General features: G+C 38.6%; 1 protein-coding gene and 1 long non-coding RNA gene across 2 annotated transcripts in view; one reads left to right on the plus strand and one right to left on the minus strand.

Annotated features, from left to right (window-relative positions):
- The window catches only part of LOC307026420 (LIM zinc-binding domain-containing Nebulette-like), a gene marked incomplete at its 3' end in the record, with an annotated part of 29,585 nt that extends 20,705 nt beyond the window's left edge, over window positions 1-8,880 (minus strand). The window contains exons 1-2 of the mRNA XM_079661805.1: window positions 8,586-8,880; window positions 5,920-6,014 (exon numbers count right to left, since the gene is read on the minus strand). Of these exons, the coding sequence (XP_079517931.1) occupies window positions 5,920-6,014; window positions 8,586-8,654 (164 nt within the window). The remainder of the gene's footprint in view (window positions 1-5,919; window positions 6,015-8,585) is intronic.
- LOC307026289 overlaps window positions 1-16,843 on the plus strand; it is a 340,364-nt gene that overhangs the window by 250,412 nt on the left and 73,109 nt on the right. The gene's annotated exons all lie outside the window — the stretch shown is intronic.

A 16,843-nucleotide genomic window follows, 5' to 3' on the forward strand; every position in this document is an offset into this window, starting at 1 on the left:
CAGTAATATAATAAGGGGACCAACATATGTCCTAATAATTTCATCGTAACACTTCTCGTTGCACTTATTAAAATATGTATTTTTTATTAGGGAGGCTGTGGCGCAGTGGACTGGTGCGTTGCTGTTCGGATCAGGGGAGCACAGGTTCAAACCCCACTGCAGTCAGCATGTCGTCACCCCAAATTGCTCCTGTGGGGATTGTCCACAGTATTGAGTATGTGAGTCGCTTTGGATAAAAGCGTCTAACAAGTAGTGTAATCAATCCCCCCTTAATATGACTGTTATGTATTTATTCTTAAGTTTAATTATTCTTTTCCAATTTAAGAATTCTTACAGATTTTTTTTTTCTTATATCGTTTGAAACATTTTTTTTTTGACAAAGTACATGTAGGTTCAATAAATAAAAAGTAGAAAAAAGAAAACATGAGAATAAAGCGCCCATTTTGCATGAATCTTTGCAGAAAAACTGCAGTCCATCTATTGTGAATCTATCACAGCAATTGTTAAAGGACACCAAGTCCTGGGACACTTTGTGAGTGTGAATTCAAACACGCACGTTGTCCAAAATGTTTCAACAGAAAAGGAAACAAAGCCGCTGTGTTTCACCAGCCGAGAGGAAAAGCCTCTTTAACCTCACAGGGTCAAAGGTCGCCGTAACCCCTCTGCCATTAAATCCACTTTTGTGAGTTTGTGTACCTGTGTGAGTGTGTGTTTGTCGAGTCAATGCTGGTGTGAGTGTGTGACAGAAGGGTGAGCTGGACAAAGTGTGCTTGTACTCCTCTTGGCTGTCACACAACCGTAAGAAATAACAAATAAATGATTCAATGCCCCATCCAGTATTTATTATCTTTCTAAATGTCTGCTGCCTTAAACAGTCACAGAGTTCATTTTGACAATCATTTTAATGTTTAAGACTTATCGCCTTATGCCATACTTGTAGTTGGTTTAAAGTCACCTTTTAGTCCTTTGTTCTTATTCTTTATATAGTTGTATTCCCATTTTAATCGTTTTTACTTCCTGTCTGCCTTCTTCTGTTGATTTCTCTGGCGTCCTATGCTCTGTCCTCTTTCTTATTCTCTCCCTTGATCCTCCTTAGCTACGGTCATTATTATGCTTAGCAGCGGTGTGTTATCGAGTATTAAGTTATCAGTTGCAAGACACTCGCGTGAGGCAGTCGCAATTTTTACAGGCTCCCACTACCTGTTAGCATCTGGCATCTGTTAGCATTCAGCTCTCCTGCTTACAAACATTTAGCCATACCTGCTTATACAAGTAGTAGTTTTAGTTGTCTGCGATCTGCGGAGGCCTGCTCCCACCTGTTGAGTACGGCTGTACTGAGGTGGTTTTCCCCCGGAGACGGAGCGTTTCCACCTGTTGCTGCCTGCGATCTGCGATCTACGCCTGCTCCCACCTGTAGAGTACGGCTGTACTGAGGAGGTTTTTACCTCGGAGTCGTTGCGGAGAGACGGAGTGGATCCACGCTTCGGGCTTGGCCTGCTTCCACCTGTCCTGGTTCTGCTGTTGCAGAGGCCTGCTCCAACCTGTCGTGTGCTGCGGTGTCGTGTGCTGCTTGCTGAGGAGACCTTTCATCCCGGGGATACCATGGAGGGACCGGAGCGCTTCCACGCTGCTGCTTTCGCCTGTCCTTTGCTGCTGTGCTGATTTGCCCCAGGAACATTGCGGATACTGTGTGCTGGTCTGGGAAAATGGCCCATATCGGGATTCTGCTGTGCCTGTTAACTGTTTTGGACTATGAGAAGATCTCTAGTCATTCTGAGAAGTCTACTGGATTCAGGTCTGTTCTGCCACCCGCAGTGGGCATCCCCTGCAAAGGTTTGGATGTGTTACACAAACAATTACCGGTTGCCTTGTCACAGACGATCTGCTCGACAAAATATATTTGTCTTTTTTGTTTTCCTGCGATGATGGTTCTTCAGGACTGCTTCTTAAGCTCAAATCACACTCTTGCAGACTTTTCCGGTGTTTCTAAAGTAGATGACTATGTATGTGTGTCGATTAAGAGGAAAAGATGCCTGGTTTTTTTTGTGCTATTACTGTCAGGAAATGTACAACCTAACCCTGATCCGCCCAGTAGTAGTAGTCAGATCGCTACTCCTGCTGATTTTAAAGCTAGGTCTGGGTTGGGTTTCATCCACTTGAATGTGCGCAGTCTGTTAGGTAAACTAGATTTTGTCCGCATTTGGGCGAGCTCGACTGAAGCTGACGTCATTGTTTTATCAGAAACATGGCTAAATAAATCTATTTCGGCCTCTGACATTGCCTTAAATGGTTATAATGTGTATCGTTCTGACCGGCCTTATAAAGGTGGTGGCGTTGCCATTTATGTTAAGAATAAATTCAGTGTATCCACATTAGTTTCCAAATCTATCAATAAGCAATTCGGATTTTTTGCCTTAAATATAGAAGTGGCAAAGGGGCAACAGGTCATGGTGGTGGGCTGTTACAGACCCTCCTCAGCTGTCAAGGACTTTTAACTGGGACTGGTTAAGTGCAGTATCAGAGGATTTTAAAAACCTTTGTATCTCTTTAAATGTTTCTCAGATTGTTGACAGTCCTACGCGCCCTAACATTAAGTCCCCTAATAAATCCTCCCTAATTGATCTCATTCTAACTAATGTTCCCTATAAATACTCATCTGTGGGAGTATTTGCGAATGATGTGAGTGACCACTGTGCTGTATCCACAATTAGGGACACTAAGGTTCAAAAGGGTAAACCTTGTATAATTATTAAGAGAGACATAAAACATTTTGTGGAGCAGGGTTTTGTTCATGATCTGTTTGGGTTTGATTGGGGAAAAATCGATCTGTGTGCTGATGTAGAAACTGCATGGTCTTATTTTTATCTTGGTTTTATGGAGATCATTGATAGACATGCACCCCTGCGTAAATTTAGAGTAAAGGGACGACGAGACAATCCTTGATTTTCTGCTGAACTGTCCAGTCTCCTGCATGAGAGAAACAAGGCCTGGGCAAAGGCTAGGAAATCAGGCTCAGAGGTAGAATGGCTGCGTTTTAGGCAGCTAAGAAATAGCTTCACTTCACATGTCAAAAGTGCTAAGTCGAAGTACTATTTGTCAGTTACCACAGAAAACCTAAATAATCCTAGGACATTTTGGAAAGCAATAAAATCGATATCCACCGGTGAGATCTGTAATGAGCTACCTCCGTGCCTTACCACAGCGTCTGGCACTATATCGGACAGGGCCACCATGTTAAATTGCTTTAATAAGCATTTTGTGTCCTGTGGCTCTCTGTTTGATTCTGTTACTAAGTCTGCTTCTGTGAACACCCCAATCCGTGGCTCTGAACAATGTGGTCTGGAAAACCCTTTCAGTTTTACTCCTTTTACTGTTAATGTTGTTCATGAAGCCTTAACCAAGCTAGATCCTAAGAAACCGGCTGGCCCGGACAACGTAGAACCTTTCTTTTTAAAGATAGCTCCAGATTTTATTGCTCTTCCTCTCACTACTCTTTTTAACCTCTCCCTCAGCACAAATGCAATTCCAAAAGTATGGAAGTCAGCTTATGTCTTGCCTTTACTAAAATGAGGGGAGGCAACTATTTTAAATAACTATAGGCCAATCTCTAAATTGTCAGTTCTGGCGAAGGTGCTCGAACGCCTAGTGAGTGAACAAGTAAACAAGTTTTTATGTATAAATGATATCCTGTCTAAATATCAGTCAGGCTTCAGAAAGCAACATAGCACCATCACTGCCACAATGAAAGTGGTGAATGACATTACTAGTATTTTAGATAATAAGCAGAGTTGTGCAGCTCTATTTATTGACCTTTCCAAAGCGTTTGATACCGTCGATCATCGCATCTTAAAGCAGAGGCTACTCAGTATAGGCATATCCAGCCATGCAGTGGGGTGGTTTGTGAACTACCTCTCTGAAAGGTCCCAATGTGTTCACTTTGATGGGCTGTCTTCTGAGTGATTAAACATTGCTAATGGTGTTCCTCAAGGTTCTGTGTTAGGTCCATATATATATATCAACAGTTTAGGTGAAAATGTGAATGAAGCTACTTTACATTTTTATGCGGACGATACCGTTATTTACTGTGCAGATCCCTCCATTAAGGAGGATGGTGTTCAATTATAGGCTGTTTTTAACATTATTCAGACTCAGCTCGCTGAGCTTAAGCTTCTTTTAAATGTTGATCAAACCAAGGTAATGCTATTTTCAAAAGCTAAAAAGACACCAGAGCCTGTTTTAGATATTGTTACTATGCAAGTACAAGTACTTGAAGTGGTTACCTGTTATAAATACCTAGGTATCTGGCTTGATGATTGTCTTACTTTTAAACTTCATGTCAATAACCTGCTTAAAAAGCTGAGGGTTAGACTAGGTTTCTTTTTTAGAAACAAATCCTGTTTCTCGCTTGAGGCCAGGAAAAGGCTAGTCACTGTGACCTTTTTACCTGTGCTGGACTATGGTGATTTGTTGTATATGAATGCACCTGCCTATTGTCTGAACAAGTTAGATGCCGCCTATCACAGCGCACTGAGATTTGACACAAATTGTAAAGCACTTACACATCACTGTACCCTGTATGCCAAGGCAGGTTTGCCATCACTTACTGTAAAAAGGCTAAGTCATTGGTACACGTTTATTTATAAAGCTTTGTTGGGTAAACTCCCGTATTATATCTGCTCTCTGATAACACAGAGAGTTGCAAGCAGCTATTGTCTGAGATCGCATGATGTACTATTGTTAGATGTGCCAAGAGCAAGGACTGTCTTAGGTAAGACAGCTTTTATGTGCGCAGCTCCACTTGCTTGGAACAATCTTCAGCTCAAGGGACCAATCTGATTAAATAAAGGTTTGAAATGAAATGAAAGATTAACAGCCTCTGAAATATCCTAAACGACCAATCAGATTTGAGTATTCAATGAAGTCATGTAACAAATAGTTTGAACGCATGGTTATAACTGTATAATGGTTTAATTATCATCAAGATGACAAGCGACAAAAAGTCAAAAGGTCAAAGCCTTCCGAATCTGAGAAGACTCCAGCACAGAGTTTTTAACACAAGCTAGAATTTCCCAGCAACATGCATCAAACATGGCTCCTCTGAGGTGTATAATCTCTCTGGTGTGTGTGAAGGCTGTGCAATAAATGTTGTTGCAATCTATACGTTATAGGGATAATAACAAGCCGAGCACGTTAACAGTGACGAGAGAAACAACTCACAGACTCAGGGCCGGGCTCAAAACCAAAACCACGAAGAAAAACCTCCAACCACCAAAACGATGGCTGCTATAAAAACATTAAAGGAGCAACACGCAAATATGCAGGGCACAGAGGCAGATAATAACACAGTGCAGCCACAGGATGCTTCTTATACTCTGTGGAAGATCATACATACATCAATAATAACACTTTAATTGCAGTATAGACAGCAAAGAGTAAGCTAATTGGTGGGACAGTATAGAGATGATCATGAGGGCATCATATGTGTTTGTGGAAAAGCGGATATTCTATAAGTACAATTTCAGAATAATCTAATATACTGTACATATTTTGCTTTTAATGTCATAATATTATATTCTAATTGTACTTACTTTTGTGTATATTTTTGTATTGTATTTTTGTGATACGTTTCCTTCTTTTTTTCACATTAGGAAGTTGTTATTTTTATATACTTCCTTCTTATTTGTACAGATTTAGCCTCATTGTTTAGCCATATACAGTATGTTACTGTTGATTTCATTCATGTTTATTAATGGTGCTTCTCTGCCTATAGTATGTGTTATTATTGACTCTAGTGGTTGTTTTTTGTACGTTTTATTTTAAGTCATGTAAGGTGACATTGAGCACCATTCAAATGAAATTTATTATTATTATCTATTATAAAGATAGAGAGAGAGAGAAGGATGGGAGATGAGGACTCACGCGTTGCAGTAGGGTTTCTTGTCGTAGCCTTTGTAGTTCTTCATGTTCAGCGTCATCTTACAAACTTCACAGCTGAAACATCCTTTATGCCAGTTCTAGAGACAACACACACACACACACAGATCAAATATTATTATTATATTTGCTCAGTCATTTTAAGCTTAAGAGTCGCTCTCATGTTTCAGGCTTTTGACCAAAATAATCTCATGTTAAGGTCTGCATATTTAGTGTTCCTGCAAACGAACGACCACATCTGTCCTCAGCAGATGAAGTCCGGTTGTTGTCACATGACCTATATATTGAATTTAGGTCATTTAAATACATGTATTTGTATTTGGGTGCAGAAGGTAACCCCTGAATCTCTTTTCAGGAGTCACAAGACACCATCTTGATCTTATTTTACTTTGCTCTGTCTCTGTTTTGCAATTCAAAATACACAAATATAACAGATAACAAATGATATACAGTGCAGGAGGAGGCAGAAAACCCAGTGGGTTTATTTAAAGCCTCCGCCTAAAATCTCTGGCTCATGTGTCTTGTTTTGAAAGAGAAAATTGCATTAAATACACATTACACCAACATGAATCCAACATTTAATTAGCAAAGACAAAATGGCCTATCAGTGGGAAAAAACGTTCAATTTGAACGCTGCTTTGGAGACAATATTAAGCTAATTGTTTGTTTCTAAGGACGGGAAATAAACTTCTGTACTGATTTGTCTCTTCTGTCAATCAAACAGCATGGGCGGGACTGTCTGCACTGCACTTCCTGTTGATGCAGTTTAAATATAAATACAGTAGGAGGCTGAGTGAAAGTGTGACAGTGAAGTGTGTCAGTCTACTGCCAAACATTTGCTCCTTTAATATCCAGTTCAAATCACCCTCCATCTCTCCTACGTTAGCATTCAAACCATTACAGGTAATAAGTATTACATTTTAAGTTTTACATCAATCCTGTGATTGATCTCATTTAAAGATTTCAACTACAAAAGTAGAATAACACCTCCCAGTTGCATGCCTGTAGCAAACATCATCTTTCTTTCCTTTGACTGGGTCGAATTGTCATAACTAGCATATGAAATCATGAGTTATGGCCAAAAATGTTTTTTCAGAGGTCACAGTGACTTTTGAAGAAAAAACACTTGAAAAGAAAATTGACAATAAAAAATAGTGACACCTGGTTTGGCAAAGAGACAGATAAAATGTTTTTGTAAGACACTAAGAAACTCTGAAGTCCTTGCAAAGCTAAATAAGCTCTGTCCTTGTACCACCCCCCGAACTCTCCATGTACTTGATTGTTTCTTTGCTAGCCTCCTCCACCCTGAATCACTCCACTCACACTGTTTAGTATTTCCTTATTCTCTCTTGTCTAACAACTTTACAAGACATGGCACAAGGTACCTTCAGTCTTGGACCCTCTTGATTAGAAAGATATGAAATTAGATGTTCTGTTCACAAAATAAATGATGCAGTATTTGTTATAGATCTGTGTAATGGGAGTCTTTTATTGTGAAAAGTGTGAGCTAATAAGATGTGCAGAGCTGCCAACATGCTGGTGTGTCATCGGATGCCTCATAGGACAGACGGTGAATGCATGAGGATAAATTAACAATTTATCACCATTATGCAACAGACTTTTGCAGAGGTGTTTCCATGCAAACACAGAAAACACTTACTGTATACTGGCATAAAAAGACAATCATGTTTAACAAGACGGTCCTACAATTGACCTATTATGGCACCTATTCATGATATAATGTAATTATTATGACTACTTATTATTAAATGATGTTCTATTTGGGTCCTCTACCTGAATTTCTTTATTGTTTCCTGTCTTAGATTTATACTAACATGATTTGAAAGTTTTCTTTGTAAACCTATAAATCATATTACCATAAATAAATAACTGAAATAAATGACTTGGAATATTGTACTCCGCCAAGACTTCTTATGCTCTACTTTACTCGAGTAAAAGTATTGATAGTATTGAAGTTTAATCTAACATGAATAATATTAATAATATCATAATGGATTAGTTAGTTTACATTTGGTATGAATAACCTCAATCTGCAAAGTAATTATTACAGTCATTCAATGTAGCGAATTACAATATTTGCCTGTAGTGAGGTAAAAGTATAAGGTAGCATAATGTGCAAATACTTAATTGAAGAACCAATAATTGTACTTTATGACATTACACCACTTGAAAATACTCAATTGTTGTACAAGTAAAACATAATTGGCATAAAAAGTAGCAAAAGTAAAAGTACCCATAATGCAGAATGTCATTATTGAATTGTCATTATTGATATATTGATATGATCAGTTTGTTGTAGCTGCTAGGTATATGTATTATAACAGCTTGTCAATTGCATACATGGATTTAAAAAAGTATTATCGTTATAAAAACAATATAAATATACAGAATTTAAATTAAGTTAATCTGAATTTGCATTAGCTAATGCTGGTAGTCATGATCAATGCTATAAAAAAAAAGAAAAGTACAATATTTACCCCTGAAATGTAGGCAAGTATAAAGTAGTAGAAAATGCAAATAAGTTACATAAATACAGTAGTTAAGTAAACATACTTCTATTCCACCACTGAGAATGGATACACATTCATGTTTCTGGATGTTTTTTCTCTTAATCGACAAAAAGTGCTCACCTTGTCCAGGCAGCTGACTTTCTCCGTCGGGTAGACGATCTTCCCGCAGCGGGCACACTGGGGGTTCATCCTCCACACCTCCTCTGTGCTCCAAAAAGGATAAATTCCACTGAATATAACAGAGATGTAGTTAATGTTGTCCAGAAAAATAGCCCCAACTGTCCGCACGTAGCCACTCGTCAAGCTGCGTCACAGTAAACCAAGCGGAACAAACTGGAAAATGTACCCGGGAAACGGCGGCTGTGCTCCGTCACTCTGCGCCTCAGAGTCCGGTGTGAAGGCTGGATGCTGCGCTGGGACTGAGCAAGTACATCGGCAACAAGCAAGCGGAAGTTAGCGCGGAGAAAACAGGAAGTGGGTTCAAGTTCCCTTCAAAATTAAAGTAAAATTAACTCAATACAAAAACAACAATAATAATTAATACAACAAGAGCTGCATTATTAGCTTGATGAAATATCAAATAGTTGATCAACAATCACATTGCTCAAATAATGTATTCATTTATGTATTTGTTCGCTTCCAGTTTCAATAGTAATGAAATGAAATAAATAAAATTAATAATAATAATAATAGAGCTTTAATTATTTGATAAATCAAATAGGTGATTGATAGAAATAATCCACAATTTTTTAATAATCTGTAAACCATTAACAATAAATTAAGCATTATTTTCAAACATTGAAGTTCCAGATTCATTGATTATTTGATTGATCAAATAGTTGACAACATGTTTTTACATGTGTAGATGATTACATAATCTATTAATAGCTGAAGTTGTATTAAAGATTACATTGACACCTGAAGGGTCAATACAAGAAACTAACTGTAAAATGTAATTTAAATATAAAGAATATGCCTTTTTTAGATATCAAATTTCTTTTTTCACATTATTTAACTGAAAGATTAATAACCACACTGATTTCTACCAACTATGAAAAGGTGTTATCGCAACAAAAAAAGTGTCTAGGTATATTTATGTAGTTAGCAAACTTCATTAATTTCTCATAAAAAATGCTCTAGCATTTTAGTTTATAAGGGTTAACCGCTTGATAAACATTTTAGCATCAATCACAGATTAGCTTCTAACCTTTAGCCGCTAACAAAAATGTGGCATTAAACAAGGATTATTTAATTTAGCCGACTGAAACCATTAGCCTAGCGACAACTAAAAACATTCTATTTATTTTCCTGTTATGCAGCGGAGGGTCGAACCTTTCCTTTTAATATTTTCTAGAATCCTATGTTGTATTCCACGAAGTGAAAACAGAGATTAAATCCAAGTTTTGTACCTTCCACTGCCGCTACTCAGACCTTTTCTCCAGAGCAACACTAACGTTAGCCTGGCAGGCCGGGGGTAAGACCCTCATAGAAAGTTGACAACTTTGGGGACACGAAATAGCCTTTTAAAACTTTGTTAAACAATTTCAAATAGATTTAAAAACATTTCTGATGCTTGTAAATCGGTTATATGACGTGTAATTTACCGCTAAAGTTAGAGCAGGGCAGGATGTGAGGCCCTATTAGATGTAGTTTACAGTGGCCAAATGTGCTAGCACTGCCTTGAATTCAATTCAATTTGTTATCAGGGTACAGCCTTAATCTTTATGTAAACTCCAACATTAAAACAAATACCAACTTGTTGGCCTCACCTGGCCAATAGTAAACCTGTTAATTATCAATATGTTGTATTGCAAATTAGTATTTTTCTTAAAACAACATATCTGACAGTTAAAGATAACAACCGGATAGCTAATAAAAAGAGCAGGACATTTGACACAACCAAAATAGACTTGTCTTCATTGCCTTTCTTTAATCAAACTGACCAACATTCATTACTAATACCAATGTATCTGTGATGAACATTAAAGCTTGCTCTCTCACACTCACAATGGACATCAGGCAGAGCAGTTATCACATCAAATATATTCGTTATACTCCAAGAGTAGTTCAACACTAGTTTGTGATATCTCTACTCCTCCTGCCTCACTTTTAGATTTTTTTCAAAATAATATTTTAGTTTTCTTTGTTATAGCTCCTCTTATTGGGCTTCTGTGTAAGTGAAATATTTTTTAAACAGCACCCTCCCTTCATGTTTCACTGGGAGTCGTGGACTTTACCTCTCCATTATTTAGCAATGACCCCCCCTGCTGGCGTATGACGGGACAACATCTATTAAAGAGGTTTTGAGACAAATGTAATATATTGTAAAGGTAAAATAAAATAAGGCTTTATTGATCCCCCTTTAAAGAGATTAAGTGCCTTTAAAATATTTAATTAAAACCAAGCTTAACAGTTTTGTTCTGCAAAGGTTGACTGTAAAATCATAGTGTTACTGACACTATTGACAAAGTGAAAAAGCAGGCTACTTTAGAGCAGAAATGTTATCTATTGCATCCTTGTTGTTTGTTTAATTCGTGGGTTTTTTAAATGAGTTCTAAAGATGTAAACATCGAATAAGATTAAAGGCAGAATCAAAACATATGGAGGGTGATCAGTTAAGAATAAAAGGCCCAAGCGTCATAAGAAGTTAATCAGAAAAAATAATCACTCAGATACATTTGGAAGAACAAAGTCCTCTCATATCCTCTGGGTTTGAATATATTTGAACAGCAAGAATATCAATTAATGTTGACGGTAAAAACCTCATGTTTTACATATACTTGGTCAAAGATTTCTAAAAATGTTATACAGTAAACACTGTCTTTTGTGGCAGTTACAGGATGACCTGCATGCATCAGCTGTTCGTTTAGTTTAAGATCAACCCAAGATGTTCACAGAGGAAGGGGTCAGCCCCACAGAGAAACTCAATCATCTCTGAACTAGCAGCTGCATCTTTTTTCCTCACTGTGTCGATGAGAAAACGAGCTTTGTCTCTTCTGTTTTGCTTCTCTTCAGCTGTCTCCCTCTCAGAATCACTCAGTACCTTTTTCTCAAACAGTTTGTCCAGCAGACTTTCTATAACAGGTTTTGATACCTTATCAATGAAGCCTCTCTGTCTGTCCAGCAGCCTCTCATGTGGACAGAGATTCAGAGAGCTCTGCTCACAGGACCTTTTCACTCCAGAGGAGTAGAGACACACTCGTCTGTCCCAGACATAGTGTGAATCAATCATGTTTCTCAAGAACAGCTCAATATGTTTCATCCTTGTTTCCAAAGTCACCTGGAATGATGGGTGGTAGTTGTCATAGTCGTCACAGTAAAACTCTGCCTCTGGTGGTTGAGCTTGAACTGAGTCGTAAACAAACGTAAAAAAATAAAATATCAAATAAAATAGAAACATAAGTTAACACATAAATGTGCAATAAAATACAATGAAAATAATCATTTAAACATATCAACTTGCGTAGAACTTGGCGTGATGTTAATTGTGCATGTGTAATATCCAATTCAGAGGTCTATGTGTTGTGTTTAAATAGCTTATTGGCTTTTATTTATAAAATGCTATACAAACAAATCATGCTTTTGATTAAAAAAAAGAAGTTTTATCATAGATATTGATTTATTTAATAATGACTTTCACAATGATACATCTGTTTGATTTAGATTTATGAACAGTTCTACTTCTTGTTTCACATCCTATGACCTTTGAAACCGCCCCAAATGAATTGCACTCTAAGATAACGCGTCTAACATGGATGGAAATGCCCTATATACAAAACCTACAGCATTAGGCTGCCGGTTTCTGTTGGTCTTTTATAGGATCAAAATAGAAAAATAACTGTAACTTCGATCAAACATGAAGTGAAATGTATGTTATGAAAACCAAGAACCAAAACCCCCCAAAAAGAAACTGACTCACCCAACAACTGACATTTGATTTCTTTATAGGTCATATTCCTTCGTTTGCATCACGCTGGTAAGTCTGAGATAAACTGATCATCATATTTAACAGCGTAAATACCTCAAACTTCTTATTAGACATTTATTTGGGAGAAAATAAGATTATTTGAAGTGCATTTATCTAGGAACTATTATTCACAATACTTAAGGTAAGGCTCGGTGGGCAGGAAAACCCTGTGTTGTGTTAATATATATTGTTTATAATCTTTTATGAAATTATACTGTTCAATGGTGGTGGAAGTAACTCAGTACATTAAGAACTCTACTTACATTCTTATGGTACTTGGAGTTTACTCGGGTATTTCTTCAAATCTTTGCATATTCAGAGTAACATTTTGAATACATGACTTTTGTACAGGAATACTTTATTTAATATATATTCTTATTTTTATTATCCTTTTCTTACTGGTTGATTTTGAACCCCATCAGGCTAGGCGTTAGTTCCTTTTTTTGGAAAGTAACATTGTGTAATACGTTTTCAAGCTTCCTCATCTTTTTGTCTTGAACTGACTCTCAGGCTGTTTCAATTGGACTTTATATAATTGATCTGATGTATGTTTTTTTTTTTACAGTCTTTTGTGTATTGTTATTGGATTAGGTGAATAAATGATGTGCTGAAAAGTAAAGGTTGAAAGAAACACTTGCGACATCCTGTTATGAGAAAAGAAGTCAGTCTTCCTGATTTATGAAACCAACTTCATTTCAAACTTTAAATCACAATTTACACACCCAGTATTTTAAAACGTTTGATCTGATTTTAATTTCGAACAAAATATTATATAATATTAAACTATGATATTATTTGGGGTTAAAAAGTCTGTATAGATTCTATGTCTGTTAAATAACTTAACTTTTGTAATTTAATTTCAGGATATAGAGCCGGACATGTGCAAAATAAAGGAGGATTATAACATGTATGTTTAAGAGGCATCAAAAAGATATGTGAGGTTCAGTTGGGGCTAAAAAACTGAATCAAATCTGGAAAGAAGACACAGAAGGAAGGTTGATCATACAGCTGCACCAACTCTGAGAGAGACTCTTGTGAATAAAGCAACATGTCATCAGCTCCAGAAAACATCAGAGCTGAAAGAGAAGGATCATTCTTCAGCAGAGTAGCCAGAAGCATCAGGAGAGCTCTGTCCAGAATCTGCAGAAATAGTTCCAGCTCTTCCTCAGACAGTGTTCCAATTCCAAATCGTCGTTATTCTCAGGAAGATGTGTATTCTTCTATAATCCCCCCTGGCTCCAGAAACCAAGGTGAATATTATGGGTCATTGATAGGTCAAAAACGCAAGAACTCAAATGAGTACCCTCAAATAAGCAAAAGAGGAGGTGCACTTAATTTTACTGTGCATCCTGAAAGTGAGCCAGAGGTGAGTGATGTCTTAAGGAATTCATCTGTTACTGATTCTCTTTCTGACTGGCATGATGATTATAATTTTGCAGAGGCAATGATTGTGTCTCTCCCCATGCCCTCAAGGCCAGACTTTAGGTTCAAACACACCTCCTGTGAGTCCATAGCCCCTCCTGTAGATGCACAAGGCATTCCCACAGTCCTCCATGACACAAATATCTGCACAGAAGGAAGTGGAACACAATATGGACTTCATTTTCTCGTTCAGTCTAACAGTGAGCGGTCAGCAGACCGTGTCGCTCAGGTGGAGGCCCCTATCATAGCTGTAAGGTGCTTAGTCACAAACACCATACGCCCCCCGGATCGATCTAGGAGCAGCAGAGTGTCCAGCTGCCTCTCTCGCTCTCACAGCATGTCTTCACAGAGTCAAATAGCATCAGCAAAGCCCTTAACCCGAGCTCAAAGCTTGCCTGCTATGTTGCTAAAAAGCAGCTACGAGGAGTTTACACCTGAGATCACTGCTGATGAAGAGGAGGAGACCTACAGGTTCCAGAGTTCCTGCCCCGGCCTGTACCAGTGCAGGCTGACCGGCCTGGTGTTTCACATGGAGGGAGAGGGGGAGCTGCTTTACAGGATCGTCCCTTGGAACAGGAGGCTTCTGGCCCAGCATCACAAGAAGCCTGCAGGACCCCTGTTTGACATCAAATGTGTGCCACAGTCAGTCTGTCAGCTGCACCTCCCTCACTGTGAGATCCGCTCCACAGGAGCCTGTCGCTTCTTGTCCGTTGCTCATGTGAAAGATGAGAGCATTGAGTTTATCCGCCCTCACAGGGTAACAGAAACTCATGTTATTATAAACATCACAGGGTTTTCTTGTTTTGGGAACGTTAAGGATGAAGACTCTCCACCTGATCCGGTCCGAGCGCAGGTTCTGCTGTTCTACAGGCCCCCAGCTGATCCTGATGCCACATCCATCTTAAATGTACTGCTGCTACCCAGTAACGTCTTGATCAAGGATGTGAAGCGCAAAAGGAAGAAGATAGTTGGAGAAGAGACCTACATAGAAACCCCCCCCCACTGTAAACTGCACCCACAGCAGGAGTACACTCTCTCCACTCGTCCAGAGGACGACTCAGTTCGAGTTCAACCACCAGAGGCAGAGTTTTACTGCGACGACTATGAGAACTACCACCCATCATTCCAGGTGATTTCAGAAACAAGGATGAAACATATTGAGCTGTTTTTGAGAAATTCCAAAGCCTCCCTCAGTGTCTGGGAAAGACAAGTGTGTCTCTCCTCTGGAGTGAAAAGGTCCAGTGGACAGAGCTCTCTGGAACGTTCTGCTCATAAGAGGCTCCGGGACATATGGAGCGACTTCATCGAGAGGACATCAAAACCTCTCCTCAAAAGTCTTGTGGACAAACTGTTTGAGAAAAAGGTACTGACTGATTCTGAGAGGGAGAGCGCCGAAGAGAAGCAAAACAGAAGCGACAAAGCTGGTTTTGTGATTGACACAGTGATGAAGAAAGGAGACAAAGCTAGTTCAGAAATGATTACGTTTCTTTGTGACGCTGACCCCTATCTCTGCGAACAGCTTGGGTTGATCTGAAGCTGAGAGGTGGTGATGAAGAGTTGTGTGGAGTCTGATAATAACGATTGAAAGAGAATGCTTTTAGATGCAGAAATAAAAGAGGAGAAAGAGCAGAGGAGAGATTGATAGGTGGGGAGGTCACTCAGGGAGAACCTGCCAAAATTGGGAGGATGCGCACAATTCAGAAAAGACCGGTTGGAGAGGAGTGTCTGCGGCAGAGTTGGGAGCATAGTGCCATAAGTGGGACATATTTAGGAGAGGGGGGGGGGGGGCGCTGAGAGACCAGATCAATCAGCAGAAGTAGTAGTCAGATGACAGCTCTTTCTGGATGGTAATGTCACAGAAGCTCCAGCAGCGGGTCGGTTCTAGGGATGTTAGAAAGGAGGACGACACGTGACGGAAACAGAGAGTACACCTATCTGAATGATGAGGAAAAGAAAGCACAAATATACTTCACTCAGTCAAAGTTGGATTCACCTGCACTCAGCCTACAGTCACACTCCTACAAGACTCCGAAGCGTTCACCTGCCACGTTAAAAAAGCTGTTTTTTAAAGGACTCCTGGCTTGATGACTCAGTTGGTGACAGCTGTGACGGATACTCCTCCCAGCTTGCAATTTGCCCTCACCGAAAACAGTGCCTTTCCAACAGGTTAAATGAGTGCTTAACAGTGACTGGATATAAAACAATAGCATACAAATGTTTTAACCCAGTTATTTTTAACAAACAGATTACAACATTGTAAAACTTGACTATGGCTGTTTTTATTAATTTCATTGAATATTGTTTTCACTATACTGTGATTTGCTTAAAAAAGAAAGAAAATAATAAAAATACTAAGCATGTTATTGATATACTATGACTTATTTCCTCAATTATAAATACAAAATTATATTTTCATGACATACTACAGGACTGTCTCAGAAAATTAGAATATGGTGATAAAGTTCTTTATTTTCTGTAATGCAATTAAAAAAACAAAAATGTCATACATTCTTGATTCATTACAAATCAACTGAAATATTGCAAGCCTTTTATTATTTTAATATTGCTGATTATGGCATACAGCTTAAGAAAACTCAAATATCCTATCTCTAAATATTAGAATATCATGAAAAAGTATACTAGTAGGGTGTTCAACGAATCACTTGAATCGTCTAATTAACTCGAAACACCTGCAAGGGTTTCCTGAGCCTTGAAAAACACTCAGCTTGGTTCAGTAAACTAAATCACAAGTATGGGGAAGACTGCTGATCTGACTGCTGTCCAGAGGAGCGTCATTGACACCCTCCATCAGGAGGGTAAGACACAAAAAGAAATTTCTCAAAGAGCAAGCTGTTCACAGAGTGCAGTTTCAAAGCACATCCACAAAAAGTCTGTTGGAAGGGGGAAATGTGGCAGGAAACGCTGCACAACCAAGAGAGATGACCGCAGCCTTAACAGCATTGTGAAGAAGAGTCGCTTCCAGAATTTG

Source organism: Notothenia rossii (genome assembly GCF_949606895.1).
Source record: "Notothenia rossii genome assembly, chromosome: 12".
Taxonomy (NCBI): domain Eukaryota; kingdom Metazoa; phylum Chordata; class Actinopteri; order Perciformes; family Nototheniidae; genus Notothenia; species Notothenia rossii.